Source organism: Felis catus, chromosome E1 (genome assembly GCF_018350175.1).
Source record: "Felis catus isolate Fca126 chromosome E1, F.catus_Fca126_mat1.0, whole genome shotgun sequence".
NCBI lineage: Eukaryota > Metazoa > Chordata > Mammalia > Carnivora > Felidae > Felis > Felis catus.
Window position 1 is genome coordinate 34,143,433 of NC_058381.1, and position 24,679 is coordinate 34,168,111.

Consider the following 24,679-nt stretch of genomic DNA (forward strand, 5'->3'; position numbering starts at 1 on the left):
GCCTGGCTGCAGACGAACAAAGCAACAGCTGCAGGAACTATAATTGCCACTGAAGGGACCTGGAAGGTAGCTCTTTTTCACAGGGAAGCCCTACTCGTGGTACATGAGCTGGTGCAGGCCCCATGCATCTTCTGCTCTTTGCTTTAATGCCAGAATTGTGTCCTGACAAGTGGAAACAGGAAGCCTGGCCACTGCCAAGCTGTCTCGTAGGGTCTTCTGGGGCTCCTGACAGTTCTGAGGCTTGGGAGTTCCCACTCATCCCAAACACATACACATTCTGAGGCTCCTACGGAACACTGTCTGCCTGAAATAGCTGCCTCCTGAAAGTATGCCCTCCCTCCCTCCAGGCTCTCCCTGCTTTCATCTGCCTTCTTACAGCCCATGCTGATTATCTTACCCTCTGCTCAGAACCCTTCCATAGGTCATCTTCTGGGCCTTCTATGATCTGGACTCAGCCCATCTCCTCACATACATAATTCACATACCCCTCAACCCAGTCTAAATGAACCAGAAGAGCAGGGAACAGCCAGACACGACAGGGCTCTGCCAGCCAGCAAACAGTGTCTGCTAAACCAGTGTTTCTCCAAGTTTCATATGCATTCAAATCACTGGGGGTTTGCTAAAGTGCAGATTTTCATGCAGGAGATCTAGAGTAGGGCTCAAGACTCTACATTTCTAACAAGTTCCCTTCTGGAGGCCATGGAGCTGCTGGTCCCTGCAGTACACACTGAGTAGGAAAGCACTATGGATCTTTTTAACATCTGATTTGCATGCCTTGGGAGGGGGAATATGCTGTATTCAAAATAGCTTTATTTTAAGATTATATTAGTTCTGTAAAATCACCATTTTGGTAGATCAAAAAGTCAATTTCATATGGTTCAACCTAACATAAGAAGCAGGCCATCAATGACTCCTAACAGGAACCAGAGCTCGTGATCTCAGAATCCTAGCCAAGTTACCTTGGAACAAAGAGAAGGCAAGACATCAGATCAAGATGCCAGATGTGTTGACTTAAGCTTAGAGCAGAGCACAGCCTCACCCCTATATTTACCATCCCCTTTCTCACAGTCCCTGGCCCCTACAGAATGCCACCCTGTGGGCCTCCTCGTGGCTCAAGAGACTTCTTCCTGCATTTTTCAGTCTTGTAATTTGGAGAGAAGAACCACTCCACTGGACTGCCTTCCACTTCCCATCTCTCCAATGCCAGGTTCTCAGAACACGCTGAAATTTCAAGGCATACCCTGTAGCACTGGCACGTCCCCAGGTGGCTTTGTAGGTCACCTGGTGGGAAGATCTTAGCAGATGGCAGGATGTGTTTTGATTCTCATTAAGAAGCTTACTCAACACTGAAGGGGGGTGTGGCAGGTCCCCCACAGCTCCTGGTTCTTCCACATGGCAACACTTCTCCACCTGCAGAAAGTCCTGGCTGTGTGTGTGGGTGAGCGGGGAGGGAGGAAGGCAAATGATAAGCATAGGCCTGAACAACCTGCCTGATAAACTGGCAGACCACCCTTGCCAGCCCCTGCCTATGGTTGACTCTGATTGCAGAAGAGCTGCTGTATGACCATCTGCCACCATTGGCAAAACGCACAAGAAGTGAAAAAGCAATACGCACGTAGGATATTTCAAGAGCAGCAATACCATGCTCCCTCCATGAAAAGCTCTACTGACTCAAGATGTTCAGGGTTTTCTCAGATCCAAGGTTCTATCCACGCGATTGGGCATTGATGGGATGTGGATGCTCATTGCTTATGTTGCACTGGTTCTCCACTTCAGCTCTCCACTAGCTGGAGAGCATTTAACAAATCCCGGAGCTCTGTCCCCACCCCAAATCAATTAAATCAGAATTGGGGGAGCAAGCACAGGTGGGTATTAAAAGCACCCAGGTGATTTGAATGCACCCTGAAGGTTGCAAACCACTGTGTTAGAGGAGGTTTATCTTTTTAAGTTTATTTATTTTGAGAGAGAGAGAGAGAGCATGAACCAGGGAGGGGCAGAGAGAGAGGAAGAGAGAATTCCAAGCCAGCTCCACACTGCCAATGCAGAGCCCAATGGGGGATTCAAACTCACAAACCAGACACTTAGCCAACTGAACCACCCAGGCACTCCGGTTTTTTCAAAAATCAAAGAAAAGCACCTTTTTCCTTTTTTTTTTTTTTTTTTGTTTTTTTATCATTGACTTCCTTAGCTTCTGAAACTTCACTTCCTTTTTTTTAATGTGTTACAGGATATTGGTAATAATGAATACACTTAAACTTTTCAGAGGCACAAAACCATTTTACATACACTATCTTACTAGATTCTCAAATCAGCCTGTGGAAAATGTTAACACCACTACAGAGAGATATATGCTGAGCTTGCTGTGACATTGTTTATCAGAGAGAAGAAAAAATTGAAACAACCAGAAAGCTAGTAAGAGGCTAGTTAAATGTGTTGTGGGGCATTCGTGCAACAGAAAATTGTACAGCTATTGTAAAGACTTAGGTAGCTCTGTACACACTGACTTATAAGGACAGCCACAAACTATTTTTAAATTTAACAAATCAAGTCCACAATCATACTTAGAAATGATTCCATTGTTACTGGGTTTATTCATTTTTTTTGACAACTTTTTGAGTTTTCTTTGAAATGTAAAAATTGTATATGTTTAAGGTGTGTAGCTTGATGTTTTGATATATGAATATATTTTGGAAAGATCACCACAGACAAACTAAATAACATATCCATCACCTCTACATAGTTACTATTGTGCGTGCGTGTATAAAGATTTAATTTAAGAACTGTACTCTTAGTAAATTTCAAGTATACAGTGCACTATTGTTAACTATCTTCACCAGGCTGTACTCAGAGCTCCTGAACTCATTTATTTTGCATAACTGAAACTTTGAGCCCTTTGACCAACCTCTCATTTCCTCTCCCTCCCCTATCCCTTGACAACCACCAAGCTATTCTTTGTTTCTATGAGTTTGACTATTTTAGATGCTTTACATAAGTGAGATCAGACAGTATTTGTCTTTCTGGGTCTGCCTTATTTCACTTAGCATGATGTCCTTCTGGTTCATCCATGTTGTCACAAATGGCAGGATTTCCTTCATTTTTATGGGTAAATAATATTCCATCTTATTTTCCTTTATACAGTTACTTTATCCATTCATTCATCAACAGAAACTTAGGTTATCTCCATATCTTGGATATTGTGAATAATGCTGCCATGAACATAGGACTGAAGATGTCTGTTTGAGATCCAGATTTGCTTTGGATCTATACCCAGAATGGTATTGCTGAATCAAATGGTAGTTCTATTTTTAACTTTTTGAAGAACCTCCATAGTGTTTTCCATGATGGTGATATACCAGTTTACATTCCTATCAACGGACTACAAGGGTTCCCTTTTCTCTGTATCCTCACCAACACTTGTGATCTCTTGTCTTTTGGACCATAGCTATTCTAACAAGTGTGTAGTGATATTTCATTGTGGTTTTGATTGGCATTTTCCTGATGACTGTTGCTGTTGAGCACCTTTCCAGATACCTATTGGCCATTTGTGTGTCTTATTTTGAGAAATGTCAATTCAAGTCCTTTGCCTATTTTTAACCAGGCTATTTGGTTTTTGGCTAATGAGTCGTATGAGTTCCCTATATAGTTTGGATATTGACCCCTCATTAGATATATGGTTTGAGAATATTTTCTCCATCCTATTGGTTGCCTTTTCACTGTTTGATTGTTTCCTTTGCTGTGCAGAAGCTTTTTAGTTGGAGACAATCCTGCTTGTCTGCTTTTGCTTTTATTGCCTGTACTTTTTGGTGTAATGACCAAAAACTCATTGCCAAGAAACTTTTTCCCTGTGTCTTCTTCTACTATATTACCGTTTCAGGTCTTATCTATAAGTCTTTAGTTTAAGTTAACTTTGATATATGATGTAAGATAGGGTCCAATTTCATCCTTCTTCATGAGATATCCAATTTTCCCAACATCTTTTACTGAAGAGACTATCCTTTGCCCATTGTGTATTCTTAGCATACTTGTTGAAGATCTGTTAACCATAAGTGTATGGATTTATTTCTGGGCCCTTCATTCTGTTCCACCAGTCCATACATGTTTTTATGTCAGTACTATACTGACATAAAATTATTATAGCTTTGAAGTATATTGTGGAATCAGGAAGCTTTGTTCTTCTTATTCAAGATTGCTTTGACTATTTCAGAGTCTTATGTGGTTCCATATTAATTTTAGGAAGGTTTGTTCTATTTCTGTAAATAATGCCATTGGAATTTTGATAGGGACTTAATTGAATAGTAGTATGAACATTAACAGTATTAATATTAATTTTTCCAGCCCATGAGCACAGGATGACTTTTCATTTATCTGTGTCTTCTTTAATTTTCTTTCATCACTGCTTTATAGTTTTTGGTGTACAACCCTTTCACTTCTTTGGTTAAGCTTATTCTTAAGTACAGTTGAGCCTTGAACAATGTGAGGGTTAAGGGTACCAACCCCATGAAGTCAAAAATCCCTGTGAACTTTTGACTTCACACAAACTTAATTGCTAATAGCCTACTATTGACCAAAAGCCTTACAGATAACATAAAGTCAAGTAACACATATTTTGTACATACCTGTGTTAAGGTAACAGGTAAGCTCACCTGTGTAAGCTAGAGAAAATAAAATGTTATTAAGAAAATCATAAGGAAGAGAAAAAATATTTACAATATTGTACTGTATTTATAAAAAAAAAAAAAACAAATCTGCATGTAAGTGGACCAGCTCAGTTCAAACCTGTGTTGTTCAAGGTCAACTGTATTTTATTCTTTTTGTTGCTATTGTAAATGAGATTGACGTTATTAATTCCCTTTTCAGATACTTCATTGTTAGTGTATAGAAATGCCACCAATTTTTGTGTACTGAATGTGTATCCTGCAACTTTACTGAATTCATTTATTAGTGCTAACAGTTTTTTGTTGTGAGTGAATCTTCAGTGTGTTCTACATATATGATTATTTCATCTGGAGAGATAATTTTCCTCCTTTCTTTCTGATTTGGATGCCTTTTATTTCTTTTTCTTATCTAATTGCTCTACCTAGGACATTCACCACTATGTTGACTAGAAGTGGAAAGATTGGGTATCATTACCTTGTAATGGATCTTAAAGAAAAAGTTTTCAGTTTTTCCCTATTGATTATGATGTTAGCTATGGGCTTTTCATATATGGCCTTTATTGTGTGGAGGTAAGTTCCTTCTATACCTGCTTTTGTTGAGAGTTTTTGTCGTGAACGGATGGCGAATTTTGCCAGATGCTTTTTCTAAATCTATTGAGATGGTCATGTGGTTTTTATTTTTCATTCTGTTAATGTGGTAGGTCACACCGATTGATTTACATATGTTAAACCATCCTTGCATCCCAGGAATAAATCCTACTTGGTCCTGATGTATAATGCTTTCAATGTGTTATTGAATTCAGTTTGCTAGAATTCTACTGAGGTTTTCTGCCTCTGTGTTCATTAGGGATATTGGCCTATAATTCTCTTTTCTTAAAGTTTTTGGCTTTGTTTGGTATCAGGATGATGCTGGCCTCACAGGTTTGCAAGTATTCTCTCTTCAATTTTTTGGAAGAATTTAAAAAGGATCAGTATGCGTTCTTCTTTGAATGACTGGTGGAATTCACCCACAAAGCCATCTGGTCCAGGGCTTTTCTTTGCTGGGGGGTGGGAGATTGATTACTACTTCAGTTCTCTTTATTTGTATTAATCTGTTCAGGTTTTTATTTATTCTTGATTCAGTGTTGGTAGGTTGTGTGTTTCTAGGAATTTATCAATCCTAGAAAATTTCTAGGATCCTAGATGATCCTAGGAATTTATAGATCTTAGACCTATATGATTTCTTAAACCCTACATGTGTATCTGTGTGTGATCTATAAGCATAAAAAATATATATCTGGAAGGATAGATGCTAAGCTGTTAATAGTCATATTGCTTGGGCTAGGATTACACAAAGGTGGAGGGAAACTTTTTTTAGTTTGTTACAAATATTATACCTCCATGATTTTTTAAAAAATCTATTTTAAAACCACAGCCTGAGATGAATTCTAAGGAGAAAATCACACCTGTTTTTCAGAGGAAGCAATCAAGTCTCAGTGAGGTAGAGTAAATTATTCATATGGCTAAAAATTGGTGGGGCATTAGTCGAACATGTATGTGTGCTATGTTTCAAAATTTCTTAGAAAACAATTTTCGAAAAATTAAGTAAAAGAGGGAAACCCTAGTTTCCTGGAGCCAAGATCCAAGAGTCCATGTGCTACCCACACTAACTATGGCACAAAGGCTCAACAAGCAGAGTGCTGACTTTCACTGAGCAAGGAGGGAATTGAGTCCCGCACGGTCAGATGACCTTGGCAGACTGGTGCATCAGGAGCTTCAGCCATCACTCTCTCTCTGTCAGGACTTCGGCATTTCATAGGCTGGCCACTGTCCTCTCAGAGTCACTGGGCTAACTCAGAACCTAACCATTCCCTGCTTGCCCAAGGCCATGAGGAAGATTCACTCAGTGCCAGTGACAGCTGTGGATGCAGCCGGGAGAGCGCGTCCACCCCTACAGGGCAGTTCTACTCCTAATAAGGGAAACTCACTTTACACACACTTTAGGGGGAATGTCCTGGGTTGGAGCCAGAGCCAGATGGGCACTGAGCTTATTAAAGGCATGATTATTACCAGAAAACATTTGCAAATATGTATGGGTTCTTTTCTGTATGTGTGTGTGTGCATGCATTACACACACACACACACACACACACACACACACACACACACCTCCCTGAATTGCTTTCAATTACAAGATTGCCTTTACAATTGTTCTACAATACACCTTATGGTGAACCCTTCTGTAGGGTGGCTATGCTGTGCCTTACACCTTTTCATGTGAGACTGTTGTTCTTACTGCTGTTTTTCCCTCCTGCCAGGTGCAGCTCATCCACTATAACCATGAGTTATACACAAATGTCACAGAAGCCGCAAAGAGCCCTAATGGATTGGTGGTAGTTTCTATATTTATAAAAGTAAGTGTCTTTCGTTCTTTCGTTCTTTTCTTGCCATTCCCACCCCAGGTCGGAATACCAGCTTAGTCTCTGTTGGATCTTAGAAATAACAAAAGGGGTGATGTCCATGCCCAGGAAAAGCTGCAGGGTGGTGACTTTTATATCCATGGGATCTATGAAAAAAGAGGTCTCTTTCATGAAGATGCAACAAAATGATGGTTCTTCCATTTCATAGCATCAGGGGCCTGAGGATTTAGGCAGCCTTTGTCTCAGAAAGAAAAAGGGTGCTAGATCCAGGGACAGGCTTCAGGTCCCACATCATGCAAAAGATTCAAAAGGATGCAACAGAAAGGGAGGGGTGGCTCCCTGACAGCCCACAGGATCACACTCCTGTCCACCAGTTGCCCCTTGGAAACAGAGATGCAAGGGCAATGTGGGATGTCCCTCCCCTCCCGCACTGCCCTGAGCAGCTCCCTCCAGCTTCCCTGAAGGTGCTCTGAACATCACCTCCCATCCTCCCCTTTCCCTCGTAAGTATCCCCAGGAGAAATTAAGCAAAGATCACCATGGCTGACTTTATGACATTCTTAGGAGACTCTACACCTCCCTAACAGTCAACGACAACGACAGATCTCCAGCCGTGAAAATTCTAAGTTGTTAAAAAAAAAATACTCCCCTTGAGCATTTTGACAGATATGGAGTGAAGCAGGTATGCACATTTAAAAGAAAATGGACAAAGAAGAAATGTCTTTCCAATTGGAAAAAGGAAGAGAGAGAGAAAAAAAAAAAAAAAAAAAGGCATGTGTGACAGTTCCAAAAGTTGGAAGTTGCCGTGTCAGCCCCTTGGGAAGTTTTGGCCAGATCGTGAGAGGAGGTGCCCCAGTTGGAACTTGGAATCTGGTGGATATGATCAATAGAAATCCAGCATTTGCTACTGGGGGGTTTTTAACAGAGTTCTCGTGGTGACATCATCACTGCTTAGGACAATAGGCATGGGGGTACCCCAGGCACTATACACACTATTCCCTCCCCAAAAGCATCACCCTTTGCAATAGGCACTTTGTGCCATCTGGTCATCCTTCTCCAGAGCCCATGCCACCTCCTGAGTTCCTCTCCCTCACCTGGTTCCTGTCAGGCCTTTTTTGTGGCCTGGGCAGAACTGTACATTGGGCAGAGGCATTTGTGACATGTTGGCCACCAAACTCCTGTAGCTTGTCATCGGCAAATATAGGAAGGGGCTGTTGGCCAAGGAAGCATATTTTTAGGCTGCCATGCCTTCTGAGTACCTGATGTGATGCCCCAAAGAAAATTGATCCTAACACGGATCCTGCCAGTCCCTGCCCTACACCTCTTGGTGCTGTCACAGACCCTGTTATAATGAACACAGATTCCTGAATTCCAGGCAGTGGAGATGTATATTTTACAGAGATTTTATTACTTAACCCAAATAGTGAGTCTGTGGGGTAGGCATTAGTGTCCTTATCTTGCAGATGAGGAAAATGGCTCAGAGAATCTTGGCTTTCCACCCAAGTGTATGTAGCTCTTAACAGCCCATCCAGGAATGGAGCCCAGGTCTTCCTTGATCTTAATACTATGACCTTATTCACACTATATGCCTCCACAACAGAGCATGGAGAAAGCAACTGAGATGAAGAAGACAGAACATGATATTCATAAACATCTCCCCCACATCCCTATGCTACCCACAAGCACAAGGCCAATTCCCATATCCCTCAACCAGCCTCAGTCATGATATTGGTAACAGCTAGTGTGTTCATCCTGGGCCATGCTCATTGCTGTGTCACAGTATTGCATCATGCATGCCTGGGAGCTCACCTCCTTCATTGGCTTTCCCGATGCCAGGGTTCCATGTCAGCCAACCTGGGCTGCCCAACAATGCCTGTCCTTTGGTGGGTGCTTCAGCCTTGGCCCTTGACTGCCTCACTTTGCTCAAAACACCTGAGTCAGCAGATGTCATCCTGGAAGCTCAGGCACATTACAGCTGACAGGGTGATTGATACTCCAGGAAATCAGCCTCCTCAACAGCAAACTATGGGCGTGTTTCACCAGCTCTGGCAGGAGCACGCTGTGCACCAAGAATACTGACACAGGTCTTGGCTGCGTCCCTGCGGGTTGCTGGAGGAACTTCCGCCTCTGCCCCTGCAGTCAGTGAAAAGGTGAGGACTAGCCCCTGCACCTTCTCAGTCCAGTTTGGCCCCTAGGGATGCTTCCAGTCTTTTCCTGAGCAAAGCTGACACTTTCTGGCCAGACCTCAAACAAAATAAGCCACAGCATTTCTATCTTTGTCCAACATAATCAACTCCCAGATGCTCCACAGTGAGTTATCCAAGCTGAGACTTGTCATTTACTCATCCCGAAACACTGATTGAGTGTGGGACACAGGTGGGTCCTGTACTCGGCACGGGCCTAGAAATGAGATGAACCTAAGCCCTTAGCACTAAGGGCACACAGGCTCTGGTGGTCCTTCCCTCCTTCTGATTTTTCTGCCTCTTCTTCCCAGCTCCCTGCCTGGTCGGCAGGCATAGAAAATGAGAGGCCCCCACCTCTAGGTAAGCAGATCCCTAGAGACGGCACCCTGCTGAAAGCTGAGTCGTTGAAAGGTTGGAGTTGTTGGCTAAAATAAGGGAATTGTTTATCTGGGGGTTTTATTTATCTCTGTCCCCTTCTAATCCCCCATCCTTCCCATGACCACAGGGAGCTGAGGTTTGGCTGTAATTACTGCTCAATCACACACCATTAACTTCCCACTTAAGCTCACTTATACCCAGTACATACTTTATCCTCCCTCCCACGCTGCGAACACACTAGAGCCCACAAATCATCTGTGTGCACTTTGGAAATCTTTCAGTTATTTTTAATCAGCTTTTCAAAAGGGTCCAGTCCCAACGTTAGCTCTGTCCAGACTCACCGGGTACCAGGAGCCCAAGGCACCCACTTAAGGGGGACAACAGATTCCTTACCTGCCATGGCAGTATCTTTTTGTCTCTCTTTTCATATGAATTGGCACAAACAGGTGGCTTCAAGCTATGTTTTAAATGGCCAAACAGGATGTCAAAGGAGAAGCTAAATTTGCCACAAAAGCTTCTGAGGAGCAGCAGTGTTTGCTTTGGGACTTCTCTCCATTTGGGGGTGGCTTTGAAAAACTCCATTGAGCATTGTCACTCACCAAGCCCCCCACCAGTGTGCGTTTGTCTCACCACAACACACCCAGGAAACTGTGTGGGAAAGGTGAGACAGATGGAGGGAAAATAAACAGTCTGTGCTTTCTCCAAACTAAAAATTACCTGTTGCTTATCTAATAATAATAATCATCATCTGCTACAATTTTTCCCGCCCTCAGAATAAATCAAATCTAAAATGCTGATGTGTCACAGCATCCAATTAGCAGCTGAGGCATAAATTGCAGAACTGAGAGAAGTAGGAGAGAAATGACTAGATGGATCCTCATACTTTGGAAAAGACTGAGTAGAAGGGAGGTGGTAAATAAAACAGTGTGCACAGCTATTTGAGGGCACATCACAGTCTCCAAATGGTGGTCCTGTGGCTTAAGACCCTCGAAGCTTGCCTTGTTCTCCCAAAGAAGGAATTTGGAGACCTGAGGGCATGGGTACAAAATGAGAACTGATCCCTGAACATCTAGTACAATGTTTGGCTTATAATAAGCACTTGGTAAATATCGATTGGATGTATGGGCGCATGGATAGATGCATGGATGGATGGATGGGTGGGTGGATGGGTGGACGCGTGGATGGATGATTGGTTGACTGAATGGCATGGCTTATGGTATATTTTATTCTTGTGATAATAAGCAGTGATATAAGGTTCTATAGTCTTAGAGAGTTTTTTTTTTCATCTCCTAATACCTCTCTTCTGGGTACTCTTTCTCTCTGTCTACTTAGATTAACTGTCCCTTTCCTGAAATGTCATTCCCTACCCTCTACTTAAAACTCTTTGATGGTTCCTCATCCCTACAGAATAAAGCTTAAAATGTCCTCACATGACATTCAAAGCCTGATATGAGCTAACCCCTGCCTACCTACCTCTCTAGCCTCACCTTTCATCTTTCCCCCGGAAGTACTTGCATAAGTATAACTAGTTCTCACTCCCTCATGTCCGTATGCACATATTCTCTGTATGTAATTTTTTTCCTTACCCTTCCCTCCTTTTGCACACTCTACCAGCAAAGCACCTTGTAACTTCCACCCATCCTTCAAGACTCATCTCATTCCTTAGCTCCCCAGATGCCCCAGGTAAGTGAACTTCCTCTAATATCATCACACCTGTGATTCTATCATAGCACTCTTTACATTCTATTATAACCATTCATTTACTCACCTGTCTTCTTTCTCTAGACTGGGATTTCTTGAAAGCATAGTCTGTGTATTTAATGTCTGAATTTCCAGCCACCACGGTGTTTGGCACATGGTAGGCACTCAGTAAATATGAATGAATAAGTGAATGCATGGAGGCAGTGTTCATCCTGGGATAGTACTGCCCAGTCATTAATATTTTCTTTTCTCTCCTAGGTTTCTGATTCATCAAACCCATTTCTTAATCGAATGCTCAACAGAGATACTATCACAAGAATAACATATAAAAGTAAGTTTGGTTCAATTTCCTATACAGCAACTATTCTATAAAGGTTAGTCCTGTCTGAAGGCAGAAAGCCAGAACTGATGATCTCAGAGGGCCTCTTTCAGCTTCATGATCCTTTAATTCTCTAGAAAGTCACTCTGGAGAGTCAGGGTTGGCTAAGAAGCAGCTCATTTCAAAAGGACGTCCCCGGGGTGTCTTTGTCATCCACGCCTGTCTAAGGCGATAATGATTATTATGATGATGGTCATCGTTATCCCATGGATTGGTAATGAGCTGGGGGACTCCACTAGCTCACAAACTCCACCATGTCAGCTGGCCACATTTGGGGCTCTGCCAGTTATGTGATTGAAAAAGCATTCACCAGGTAGTTTGGATCCAACCTCAACATTTCCAGAGCTGGACCACATCTCCCCCTCTGTCTGTCACTGAGTCCCTTTTCAGGCCAAGGCAGGGTGGCATCTTTCTTCATTGCTATGCGTGATCTCCTGCTCTAGAGGACTCTGTCCATTTCCATGCCTTCAGGTTTCTAGAATGTTTTCTCCCCAGGATCCTTAAGCAGAAAAGAAAGAACATTGCAAAGTTGAAAGGGGAAGAAGGAAAAGGGAACTATTGTGTCTCCCAGAGCAATCCCAGAAGTTGCAGGGTCTAGGAAAAGTTATACCTCACACCGCGAGATGAAAGAAGTAGGACAGGAAAAACTATTTTTTAAATTAATTAGGAAGGAGCAGAAAAGTGGGATTCAGGTCCTGACTTTGTCCTTAAGCAAGGAGCCTCTTCATGTTAACTCTGTTTCTTCATCTATAAAGTGAAGAAGTTCAACTTCAGGTTTCTAGGGTCCTTCTGGGTCTGGGATTTTGAATTAAGCAATCGGTAGATCATGACTTCACCGAAGTAAAAAGCAAAATGCAAACATTCTTATACCCACATCCTTGCGGAGCACCCTTTCGCCAAGCCAGGAGCTCAGCTCTGTCTGCTGTTTCTGCTTCCAGTGGTGATGGGGGAAAGACAGAGTGAATGCTTTCGGGTCTCCGTGGACTGCTGGAAGGAGAGTATGGAGAACCCTTCCCTCATTCATTTATTCACACATTCAGAAAACATTTTCCACACACCTGCCCATGACAGACACCAGGCAAGTCTCCCGAAGTATAAAAATGGCCAGACACCAGCCCTCCCCACAAGTGCTCACTGCCAAGTCACTTCCATGTGAAAAGGTTGGGGTGTGGGGCAGTGGGGGTGACGAATGAACTTGGAGAATCACAGTCCCCCTAGATGGACATCACCTGGAAGAATGAGTTATCTCCAAAACCTACCCGCCCTTCCTCACCAGAGCCCCTATGGAGTCCTCTCTCAGTATACACTCAAGTTACTCATCTAAGGAACGCGTTTCTATTTTGTGTGCAAAGAGCACATTTTATAACTGCCCATAAAATATTATTAGTCTTTTAACTTTTTTTGATTAAAAAAGCATGAAAATTAAATAAAATGTTTTCAAATAATCTTGAATTTGCAGTTTAGAGACCGTGAAAAGCCATGAAATCACACATTAAGCCCCAACACATAATCTAACAGATTGCCAGCTGCAGAGTCACTCATTAGTGGGACTTTCCTCCCCCAACCCACCCCCAGCACAGGTCTGATTAATATTAAGTGATGTGGCTGCTGTCGAAAATGAAACCCTCCACGGGGGTCTGAGCTACAGAAAGGTGGCCTTCCTCAGGAACTGGTACCAATCCTTGTGCAAACAAGGGGCTGGAGAGCCAGGGGGACAGATCTTGTCGGGACCAATGACAGATGGCCCTTTTGTGGGTAAGGGAAACTTCAGCTTCATCTGTTTTGAATGAGGCATCCCTGCTGACTGCCGCCCCATCAGCTCCGTGGGGATTGAGAAGGACGACTTTGACAATAGCTGAAGTGGATCACAATGTGAAAACCCAAGACCTTCATTCAGTTGTTCACTCACTCCACAAATATTTACTGAGTGGATCCTAGGGGCCACAAGATAGATCAACAGGACGTGTTTTCTGTCCACAGGGTCCTCACTCTAGGTCGGGAGACAGACATACGGTAGTGCATTATAGAGATTTATGTAACAAACATAATGCAAAAAAAAAAAAAAAAAAACTGGAGAGAACTCTTTGGGATCATGGAAAAACTGCCCAGAATACATGGCAAGGGTGCACAAAGCAGGTGCCTTTAAAATAAGGACTGAATCAATGAATAACTTTGCTGGAGAAAGAGAGGTGTGGAAAAGGGGGGGGGAGGGGAGAGAAGAAAAGAGGGAGGAAGGAAGGAAGCAAGGGAGGAAAAAGAGGAAGAGGGAGGGAAGGAAGGAAGGAGGGGGGGATGGCAGAAAGGAAAAAGAGGGAAGGAGGGAGGACATTCCAAGCACAGAGGGCCACATCCAAAGCAAGAAGAGCATTACAAAGACTGTGAAGGGTTCCGAGGAAGGAACTCTGCCTTCATCAGCTGTCCATTGCAGCGCCCACAATAAACATGGGTTAGGCTTGAATTAATAGAGGAATGAGTGGCCCCTGCAGTGTTAGTAACAGGGGCAGAGAGAGTGACAGGAGAGGTCATTTGGGTCCAGATATCGAAGGGTCTTGATGCCAGGCTGAGGAGTTTCTGCAGAAGACTGATTTGCATAAACGCCCTCACCCCTAGAAATGCAAATGGAAGAGAGTGGGAGCATCCCCTTCTCCTTCTGTCCCTCATAATCTATCAGTCACGGCGAAGGGAAGAGAAAGGGAATGAAAGCAAGATAAAGAGACCCCACATGGGGAGAGGTAACTGCTTTTGGCCCCATAATCACAGGTATTTGTGCTCTTACACTCTGGGCAATAATGGAGGCATTCCCAGTAGCACCTTTATCAGGCGCCACAGGGATAATGATGGCCCTACCAGTGGGAATGACCTCGACGCCGCTATGTGCAGGACACTGTGGCCAAAAGGGATTGATTTGCTCAGCAGGAGAGCGCCAGCACTCTTCCATCCGCTAAACTCTCTGACGCAGCCAGCCTGTGGAAAGTTGGCCTGGTAGCAAGTGGGGGATGTTCTGAAGCAGGAATCATTTACTAGGAAGCAGGCAGTGGGTGGGAAACACAAGCCTGGAAGCCTCCCCAGAGGCTCTGGAGACGTGCTAGCATCAGCCGCTGAGTTCCAGTGGAGACACCACCACCTGATCAGGGACATCTATCAGGCTACCCTGCTTCTGTACTTCTAAGTAAGATTGAAAGAAATCAACCCCTTCCCCCACTGCCACCCAACCACACTCCCCAGGGACACATGACCCCGACCCACACCCACTCTCCCAACCAGTCCATTCTTCTGCTGCTACTCAAAATGACACCCCAGCATAACTTCAACTTGCCCCACTCACTTAGACATGGTACGCACTCCACAATGTGCTGAGTATCAGGAGTTGGGAAGCGACACTGAGTACCTTCAACATTTTGGGCTTGTGCTAATAGCTTTCATGCAACACCTTACCTAGTGTTCCCAAAGTACCCACCTTCAAAGTGGGTATGATTTGCTATCCCAGTGTACATATGAGGAAACCAAGGCCCAGGAAGTGAAACGATTTGACAAGGACATACATCTAGTAAGTGATTGTGTATGTCAGCAACTTCTGCATAACAAACAAACATTCAACAAGCAGCATTGATATTTCCTGCTGCAGCTTGGGTGGCTTGGCTGTCACTTCTCTGGGATCAGGAAGATACCCATGGCAAGTACTTCTGATGGTGGAGGTCAGAAATGTGTGATGTTACTTATGGTGTAGGCTTGAAACTCACACACTGTCACTTCTATCCAGTTTTAACTGGCCAAAGAAAGAGACATGGCCAAGCCCAACCTCAGAATCCTCCCATGGAGGTGGGGATGGGAAGGGAGTGAACATTCCCTGAACAGTAATCTGGTCCTCCATAGTGAAGGAGCAAGGATTCAAACATAGGTCCTCCTAAGAACTTTTCTATGCCCTCATCTTCCCATCATGCTTCCTCTCTAGGGATAGAGAAAAACCTTACCTCTGAGGTCTTAGAACTAGTTGTAAGGCTGATCCTTTCACATTGCATGAAACTCATCAGCATGTTTTTTTCTTAATTCTAACTTTGGTTCAATGTCAAGAGTCATCTCCTCGCATTTTGCATTTGTTTCCACTTGGAAGGGACATAAACTAGCCACAGAACTTGTGGGCACATTGAAAGTTCAGGTGATGGGCATTGAGGAGGGCACCTGTTGGGATGAGCACTAGGTGTTGTATGGAAATCAATCTGACAATGAATTTCATATTTAAAAAAAGAAAGAAAGTTCAGGTTCATTCTATCCTAAGCTCTCTGCAACTCTTGCCTATGCCTTGGCATGGGACCACCAATGGAAATCAGCGTCATCCAGAAGGACACAGCAGCACTGCCATCATTGGCAAACAGAGTAACCAGAGAAGGCATAGACATTTCTTCCAGATGGGGGTCAATCTTCCCCATCATTCTTTCTCTTGGAGGCCATTGTTAGGAGAAATCAGTCTAAGACTTTGAGCAGTGACACCATCTGCTGATAAGGATCACTCTGGTCGCTTCATTGGAAGGAGACAGTAGAGGAGCAAAGGTCAACATTGGGAGATAATTTGCAACAATCCAAGTGACTTGACAATGTCAATAGTAATCCCAGGCCAATGTGGATGGGGTGGTGAGAAATGCTTGGGTATATTTTGAAGGAAGAACCACAAGATTTCTTGATAGATCAGATTTGTGATATGAGGGAAAGTGAGGGACCAAGATGACTGTAAGGCTTTTAGCCTGAGCAACTGAAGGGAGGACACTGTCATCAGTGGAGATGGGGAAGACTGAGATGAAGCATATTCGTGGGTGGGGAAAGGAATCAGAATTTTCTAATGTGTTAAGCTTGAGATGTCTATTGGGCATCCAAGAAGAGGTGTGGAGTGGGCAGTTAGATATGAGTCTGGATTTCAGGAGAGAGAACTGAAGATATAAATGTGGAAGTCATTGGGATCCAGATGGCATTTAAACCTGGGTGAAATCATGAGTGAGAATAAATAGAGAAGAGAGGCGGGACATGTCCTCATTTTTGAAAGAGCAGCTCAAATCCCCATGACTTAGGATTGCAAATCATTTCTAAAGATATCTTTTAAATCCCACCCTGGAAGAGGCTCTTGTGTGTCTGTCTCATCAACTAGCTAAAGAGGTGCAGGTGAGTGGGAGCAAGCATGGAAGCACAGGGTGCAATGACCACAAAATGGCAACTATTTGCTTGAGTTGGTCACAGATTAGAGGACTCAGAAAAAAGGAATTGTGCAAAGTCATTCTATTGAGCCAGTTAAGAAAATCAATGCCAGGGAATAGGTAAAAGACAACCAGAAGGAGAATCTTACCAAAAGGACTAGAAATTTTGGAAGCCAGATACCATGGTGGTGAAACCACCATACTTAGAGAAAGGAACATGCTCTCGTGAAGAGAGAGAGAACTGAGCAGACCTGGGCTCCTGTCTCTACCACTTCCTTGGCTGTGCGACTTCAGGCAGTTTTCGTAGCATCTCTGAAATTACGATTTCCTCGTCAGTAAAAGGAGGATAGTCCGACTGATATTGAGAGGGTTGGGTGAGGATTAAGCAAGGTAGTCTGTTGCCTAGACAATGACTGGTGTAAGCTAGCTGTATTATTTTGTGTGTTCCTAAATTGTCCAAAGGACGAGTGGGAGAAAGATCACTATGAAGCCAAATAAAAACTATATTCACAGTGAATACAGTGCTGGGCACACAATACGGCTTACTTTAAGCAAAGGACAGCTCCTGTATATGAAGCCACGCAGTGGGTAGTAATGGCCTAGTGACGTTCTACTTTCCTTGGAAGCTTAGATTTCATATGTCTGAGCAAATCTTAGAAAACACTCTCACGAACCCAGGCCAACAATGGAAAAGACCAGCCTGAATTAATTTCAGGCTGAATTTAGAAGGTCTTCTAAAGAAAATCCATTTTATTAAAGTGAAATTCCCCTTCGATAGATTGAGGGTCAAGACCGGAATCATGACATTGAAAAATGGATTTTCTGAATGGATTTTCTGGAGGAGATATCAGTAATTTACGTGAAGTATTTTAATTTTTTAATGTAGTATCGTGTAAGAATGCCAATATCCCTCCATTTTTCTTGTGTTAATTAATTAGCATCCCAAATTACATAAAAGGTAACATTCTTATCATTTTAGTATCCACCTGACTTCATCAAGCTGGCGTTATTTTTTTAAAAGCGATTTTATGATATTTTCAAGGGTGAAACCAGTAAACTAATGGAGTGCAAAGAGCCTTCTTAAATTGAGAACAGGGAGTAGTTATTAGAACATTACGTATAAATGAAGGCTTTCTTCCGATGTCCTAGGACAGAGTATCATTTGGATAGCTTCATTCTCTCTCACATAGTCAATTCATTTCATAGATTGTAAATACAGTACTGAACTTCAGCCCATTATGAATCCAAAAGATCACAGATTCCAAACTTTAACAGTTCTGGCTGTTGTCCTAATATATTTCCTCCAAGGAAATAAAGACACACAACCAAAGGCATTTAGAGGAGAGATTTTAAACATGGTGATTTTACGCACAATACGAGCCCCTTAAAACACTGTTTTCAGTCTTTCCTGCTTACAACTTTGCTTTGGTCCCCTACCCTGACCCCGGCTAAAAGATGAATGCATAGGAAAGGAGAGACCAACTCGTGACTGCCTTATACCTCTCAGCTCCTTGGGAAGTGTTCCAGGCACCCGCTCCTCAGAGGGACGCAGTGGTAAATGTGATGAAATATCACCAGGGAGTTTAAGCATATTGCTCCTGGTGCCTCTCTCTATGCTTAATTGAACTTGTACTTTCATTTCAAAAGAATGGCTTTGGAGATGTTGTCACAGAATGAGAAATGCAGCACACTGCTTGCCATGTTGCAATCTAAGCAGTAACTCAGGGAAGCGAGGCACAGAAAAGGAGGGGCTTACCTCCATGAATCCAATTCTTAGAGGCCCTGTTTTTCACTGATTGTTTGTATAAAACAAAAAATCATATGACTTTATTCTTTAGTAATTGCCTTTTTTCATTTCACTTGGATTTGCCACAGATTATGAGAGGAAATGTCATTCCATATGAGAAAATTGCCAAATAGTTCCTTATTGATCGGAAGCAAGCCCAGGATCGATCCCTGGAACCACCATGCCTTTTTCTCATTGGCATCATTCTCTTTGAATGGGAACTTCATAAGCAGGGACTGGGTGATGTTAAATCTCTCAGTGATCCACATAAGTAAACACGACACATTTAATAGAGGCTGCTGTTGGAGCTCAGATGAAGGGAACGATTCCCCCACTATGCAGTCCTGGGTGTGTCATCATCGTATGTTTTACTTATAAAAATAAGTAAGAAAAAGTCAGCTTAAGGATTGTATCCATGACCAAGAACTCAGTAGAAGATGAATCACAGATTCAGCAAGGGCATGTCATAAAATTAAAAAGCACAGCTGTTGACTTCTCCAGTCATTTGAAAGAATAAAATCGGGCTATAAACCGCATGTAACTATTCTATACCTATTGAGTATCCAAGGGGTCTTCCGGTACTATAAAGATATAGCCGACACATTAGACATTACAAAAGTTTGAGCTACTGAGGGTAAATTTGTTTGGGTAAACTTGTTTATGTTTATCCCACCAAATACACCAAGCAAGTCTCCTTGGGGAAAAAAGAAGCTATAAAAATGTGGCCTGGGGTTCTCAAACTCTAGTCCCTGAAAGATGGAACCCTGACTTAAAGGCAGCCTGAGGCAGAGTGAGAATTCATGAGGACAAACATTACATGTTAAATGCATGCCAATTTCAGCAGTGTAAATACAGGGTATAGACATGTTTGGTGTAGAAACACGGTAATGCCAGCTGAAGACTGGCACCGGTCTCTCACTCTGATATCTTGGGGTGTGATATATATGGGAGTAATAGTGAGCAGTATGTATTTAAGCTAATGGTACGAACTGGAGCCTCAGAGATTTTTCTCCATCATCTGACAAATGATATTTCCTCTTCTTCCTTTAGTTTCTGCCCAGCACCATTACCAGGTGGAGCTGCTGGGCAGAAAACGTTTTTGCTGATTCATCCCATCAGTGTTGGTTGAGCACCCACTATGTGGTGGACCTCATGCTGAGGCCTGGGGATTCAGAGGTAAAAGACAGAAGCCCTTCTCCAAAGGCTCACAGGGTAGTGGGGACGTTTAAATAGTAAGTTATTCTTGGCAAGCAGAGTCAGCAAATATGGTGGAAAATGAACCACTAACCCAGCTGGGGAGAGTCAGGAGACCTCAGGGAGGTCAAGCGTGGTTATCCCGGGGAAGTAGTCTTCCTGGGTGAGGAAGCGGGAGTGCCATCAATGCTACCCAGTACAGCATGTGCCAAGTACAAATCTTCCTCAACTTACGGTGGGACTGTGTTCAGTAAACCCATCATAAGTTGAAAATATCCCAAGTCAAAAATGCCGCTAGGGGCACCTGGGTGTCTCAGTCGGTTGAGTGTCCGACTTCAGCTCAGATCATGATCACTCAGTCCATGAGTTCAAGCCCCGCATCAGGCTCTGTGCTGACAGCTCGCAGCCTGGAGTCTGCTTCAGATTCTGTGTCTCCCTCTCTCTCTCTCTGCCCCTCCCCCACTCATTCTCTCTCTCTCTCTCTCCCTCTCTCTCTCTCTCTCTCTCTCTCTCTCTCTCTCTCTCAAAAATAAATAAATATTGGGACGCCTGGGTGGCTCAGTCAGTTAAGTGGCTGACTTCAGCTCAGGTCATGATCTCACAGTTTGTGAGCTCCAGCCCCGAATCGCGCTCTGTGCTAATGGCTCAGAGCCTGGAGACTGCTTCAGATTCTGTGTCTCCCTCTCTCTCTCTCTGCCCCTCCCCCATTCATGCTCTGTCTCTCTCTATCTCTGTCAAAAATAAATAAACATTAAAAAAATTTTTTTTAAATGCCGCTAATACACCCCACCTACCCACCATCATCACTTAGCCTCACTGACCTTAAACATGTCCAGAATACTCACATTAGCCCACAGTTGGGCAAAATCATCTGACACAAAGCCTATTTTATAATGAAGTGTTGATTATCCCACGTAATCTATTGAATACTGCACTGAAAGTGGAGAACGGAATATAAACGGTTGTATCTGGGTACAGAATGGTCGGAGGTTACCATTCTGGGTACAGAATGGTTGTTTACATAACCTCGTGATCAAGAGGCTGACTGGGAGCTTCAGCTCGCTGCCCAGCATCATGGGAGAGGATCATACCGTATATCGCTGGCCTGGGAAAAGATCCAAATGGACAATTCGAAGTATGGTTTCAACGTTTTTTATTTATTTTTGGGACAGAGAGAGACAGAGCATGAATGGGGGAGGGGCAGAGAGAGAGGGAGACACAGAATCTGAAACAGGCTCCAGGCTCTGAGCCATCAGTCCAGAGCCCGATGCGGGGCTCGAACTCACGGACCGCGAGATCGTGACCTGGCTGAAGTCGGACGCTTAACCGACTGCGCCACCCAGGCGCCCCTCGAAGTATGGTTTCTACTGGATGAGTATTACTTTCACACCATTATAAAGCTGAAGAATCGTAAATTGACCCATCCAAAGTTAGAGACCATCTGTACTCAAAAAGCGTGATCTTATTCTTCAAACAACTCTGAGGCAAGTACTCGGTCTCCGTGAGTCTGGGCTGTGGCTTACAAACAGATTTACTTCTGACAGCTCCAGAGGCTGGAATTCCAAGATCAAGATGCCAGCCAGCATGGTTGGATTCTGGCGAGGACCCTGTCTTGGGTTGCAGAAATTTTGTTGCGTCTTCACATGGACGAAGGGGTGAGAGCGTTCTCTGGAGTCCCTTTAATAAGGGTGCTGATCCCATTCGTGAGGGCCCCATCCTCATGATCTAATTATCTCCCCAAAGCCCTGCCTCCTAATACTGTCACATTAGAGGCTAGGACTTCAAGATACGAATTTGGGGGGGGGACACACACATTCTGTCCATTGGTTACCCCAACCATCTGCTTACTACAGGTGTGAAAACTGGGGCTGGAGTGGTTACCTGCACATCCACGGCCACACAGAAGGTGAGCAGTGATGTCAGCACTCCCCAAGACAGGTCTGAGTCCAGTCCTCACACTCTTCACACTCAGTCTTCCCAACTTCTGTGGTGTGAGGAAATAAAAAGGGGGCAAAAGGTGGAGCACCTGGAGGGCTCAGACAGTAGAGCGTGTGACTCTGATCTTGGGGTTTTGAGTTCAAGCCCCACGTTGGGTTTGGGCTTACTTGAAAATAAAATCTTAATTTCAAAAAGGTCAAAAGATGAAGAATGAATATTAGCAAGATTCGTGGAAAGAAAGCAGCAAAGGGGGAGCAGGGGAGAGTGGAAGCACCCACAAGCTGACTGAGTTCTCTCACAGAGTGTTGCATCTCTCAGGGATGTGGGCGAAGAGGAACCTCCTGGCAGGACCCCAGCAGGTGGAGTTGGGATATGGGCATGCCAGTGTTTTGGAAGCACACTGTTACCCTACTGTGTGGGTTAAATTCACTAACAGGGCGTCTTGCTCCTAGCCTGCCCCCCCACCACCACCCACACACACCGACACTTTCCTCCAACATGGACGCAACACAGAGGCTGGTGACAGTTTCAGAGAAACATAAATGTTCTTTTTCTTATTTCCAGCCATGCCTGCAGTGCTACTCATTCTGCTGCCTCCTTCATTCCCTCCTCTCCACCGCCCCAAATAAAATAAAATACAATAATAGCAGCACGCTAGAGTACCCAATATGCTCTGCATGCAAGCTTGGTTAAACAAATCGCATTGACCTTTAATAAAGATGTGCCGAATGCTTCCTTCTCTCATTCAGTATGTTAATCTTCAGGCCTAACCGCCATCAGAGCAAGCATCATTAAGTGCAGATCTGATCTTGCCACTCCCCTGCTGTAAACCCTTCAGTGCCTCCACATTGCCTACAGGATGAAGCCCAAACTCCCAATAGTGCAGAGAAGGACCTCCCGGGTGTGGCCTGTGCCAGCGGCCAACTTCATCTTGCACAACACCCCTCCCTCCCTCTGCACCTGACCAGCACTCCAGCCCTCTTCCAAGGGGAGTCTCTCTCTCTCCATCCTCAGTTCTTTCCCTACAGTGCCCTTGACACTCACCCCACTGGCAGCCACACTGATTACCTCCTGTCATTCAAAATGCAGTTCGGGTCAGCTCCTCCATTAATCCTCTCCCGAGTCCCACCCCTAGGCAGAACTGACAACCTCTCAGTGGACACAGTACAGATATATGTCACTGTCTCTGTGGCTCCTTGCTACATTCACTTAATTACATCCTGCTCACCTACACTTAGCTTAGTGCTTGACATACATTAGGGGCTTAAGAAACAGTGAGAGCCAAATAATGGATATTCAACAGAAGCTTACTGTGTTGATGCCTGATCTGACTCTCAAGGACCATCACATTGACATGTGCTCTGGACACTATGGCTTTATTAGAGAAGCATCTGACCATACAGGGCAGGGTACAGACCCAGTCCAGCCATACTCCAATCATTGCACCTCTCCTGGGCTTGTCCTGATTCCTTCATGTTTGGATAGGAAGGTACATACATTTAAATGGAAATTGAAAGAGTGTCCTTTCTTCTAGGGTCGGTCTCCAAATCCAGCTTGACCTCTCTGTCTGTCTTATGGTCATTTGGTGGACAAAGCTCTAGAGATGTTCAATTCCCCCCGTCAGGGTAGTCAGAGCAGTTGGGGAAGGAGGAGGGAAACGGTGGTTTTATTTACATCATTTCAAACCAGTTGATTTGTTCAAATCAGTTGATTTGTTCTTAATTCAGTTGACGAGGGAAGGAGCACTGAAGTTCAAGTTCCCTTGGCAGAGATGACTCTTTCTTATCAGAGAAACTTGAGTGAGCAGTTTCTGGAGATGCAGAAGGTAGGGGGCCTCTGCCCAGGAAAATGGATTAGCATCCTTGATGCTCTCAGGATCAGAAGGTAGGAACAGGCCTGACCAAGGTGCGCTCACCACCACCTGATAGAAGAGCTCACATGTATTTATTTTGCCATTTGTTTTGTCCGTCTCCTCAATAAAATGAGGGTGGACATTGCATCTATCTTGTTGACTGCTCTATCCCCAGACCTTAACCCTATGCCTGGCACAAAGAGGTGCTTAGTGAACATTTGTTGAGTGAATGAATGACTTTGGTCTGGAAGTCAGGAGAGCTGGCTTCCAGTTCGCACTCTGAAGTCACCAGCAAGCTCTGTGACCTTAGGCATGTTACTGTGCCTCTCTGATCTTAAGCTTCTTGTCAATGAGGAGTTATTATCCGCCTGACCAGTTTTACAGGTCACTGTGAGTTTCCAGCTGTATATGAAAGTCCTTTTTTTAGCATTATATGTGCACAGTACTAAACCTGAGAGATGATTTCGACTATTGAAGAGTTAGTCCTTTTCCACTGAGCATTAGAAACGTGGATGAGAGGATCTAGGAGGACTGGAGGAACCAGGCTCATCCCTCCACCTGCCAGGCACTGGGTTCCTGTCGTGCATTCTCTGGGCCTCCTGGACTGGCCACAGTGGTGGACACTTATGATAAACTGGGAATGCAAGACCCCTGGACACTTAGATCTGGAATCACCAGGATAGAGAGGGCAGTGGAAGCCATGAATGTAAATGGTCTTCTCACTGTAGAGTGAGGGGGGGAAGAAGCCTTGGACATGTCCCCCAATAAATGTCAACACAGAGAGAAGCAGGTGGAAAATCAGGAGCCAGCAACAGAACCTGAGAAGGAATGACCAAAACAAAAAAATAGGAATACCAAGCATGGCGTTTTGGAAGCCAGGAGAAGAGAGTAAGAGTGCACGGAAAGAAGGGGAGGGATCATAGAGGATAGGAGTGAGAGAGGCTCATTGGAATTTGTGGATATTTGAAAACTTCAGTACATTCAGTGTTTACAAAGTACAACCAGTGTGTTGAATTTAAAAATCAGAATGAG

At 44.0% G+C, this 24,679-nt stretch overlaps 1 protein-coding gene across 2 annotated transcripts in view; it reads left to right on the plus strand.

Annotated features, from left to right (window-relative positions):
• The window catches only part of CA10 (carbonic anhydrase 10), a 491,421-nt gene that overhangs the window by 459,219 nt on the left and 7,523 nt on the right, over positions 1-24,679 (plus strand). For both annotated transcript variants that reach the window (XM_045044828.1, XM_003996677.6), the window contains exons 6-7: positions 6,953-7,048; positions 11,574-11,646. In XM_045044828.1, coding sequence (XP_044900763.1) covers positions 6,953-7,048; positions 11,574-11,646 — 169 coding nt within the window. The remainder of the gene's footprint in view (positions 1-6,952; positions 7,049-11,573; positions 11,647-24,679) is intronic.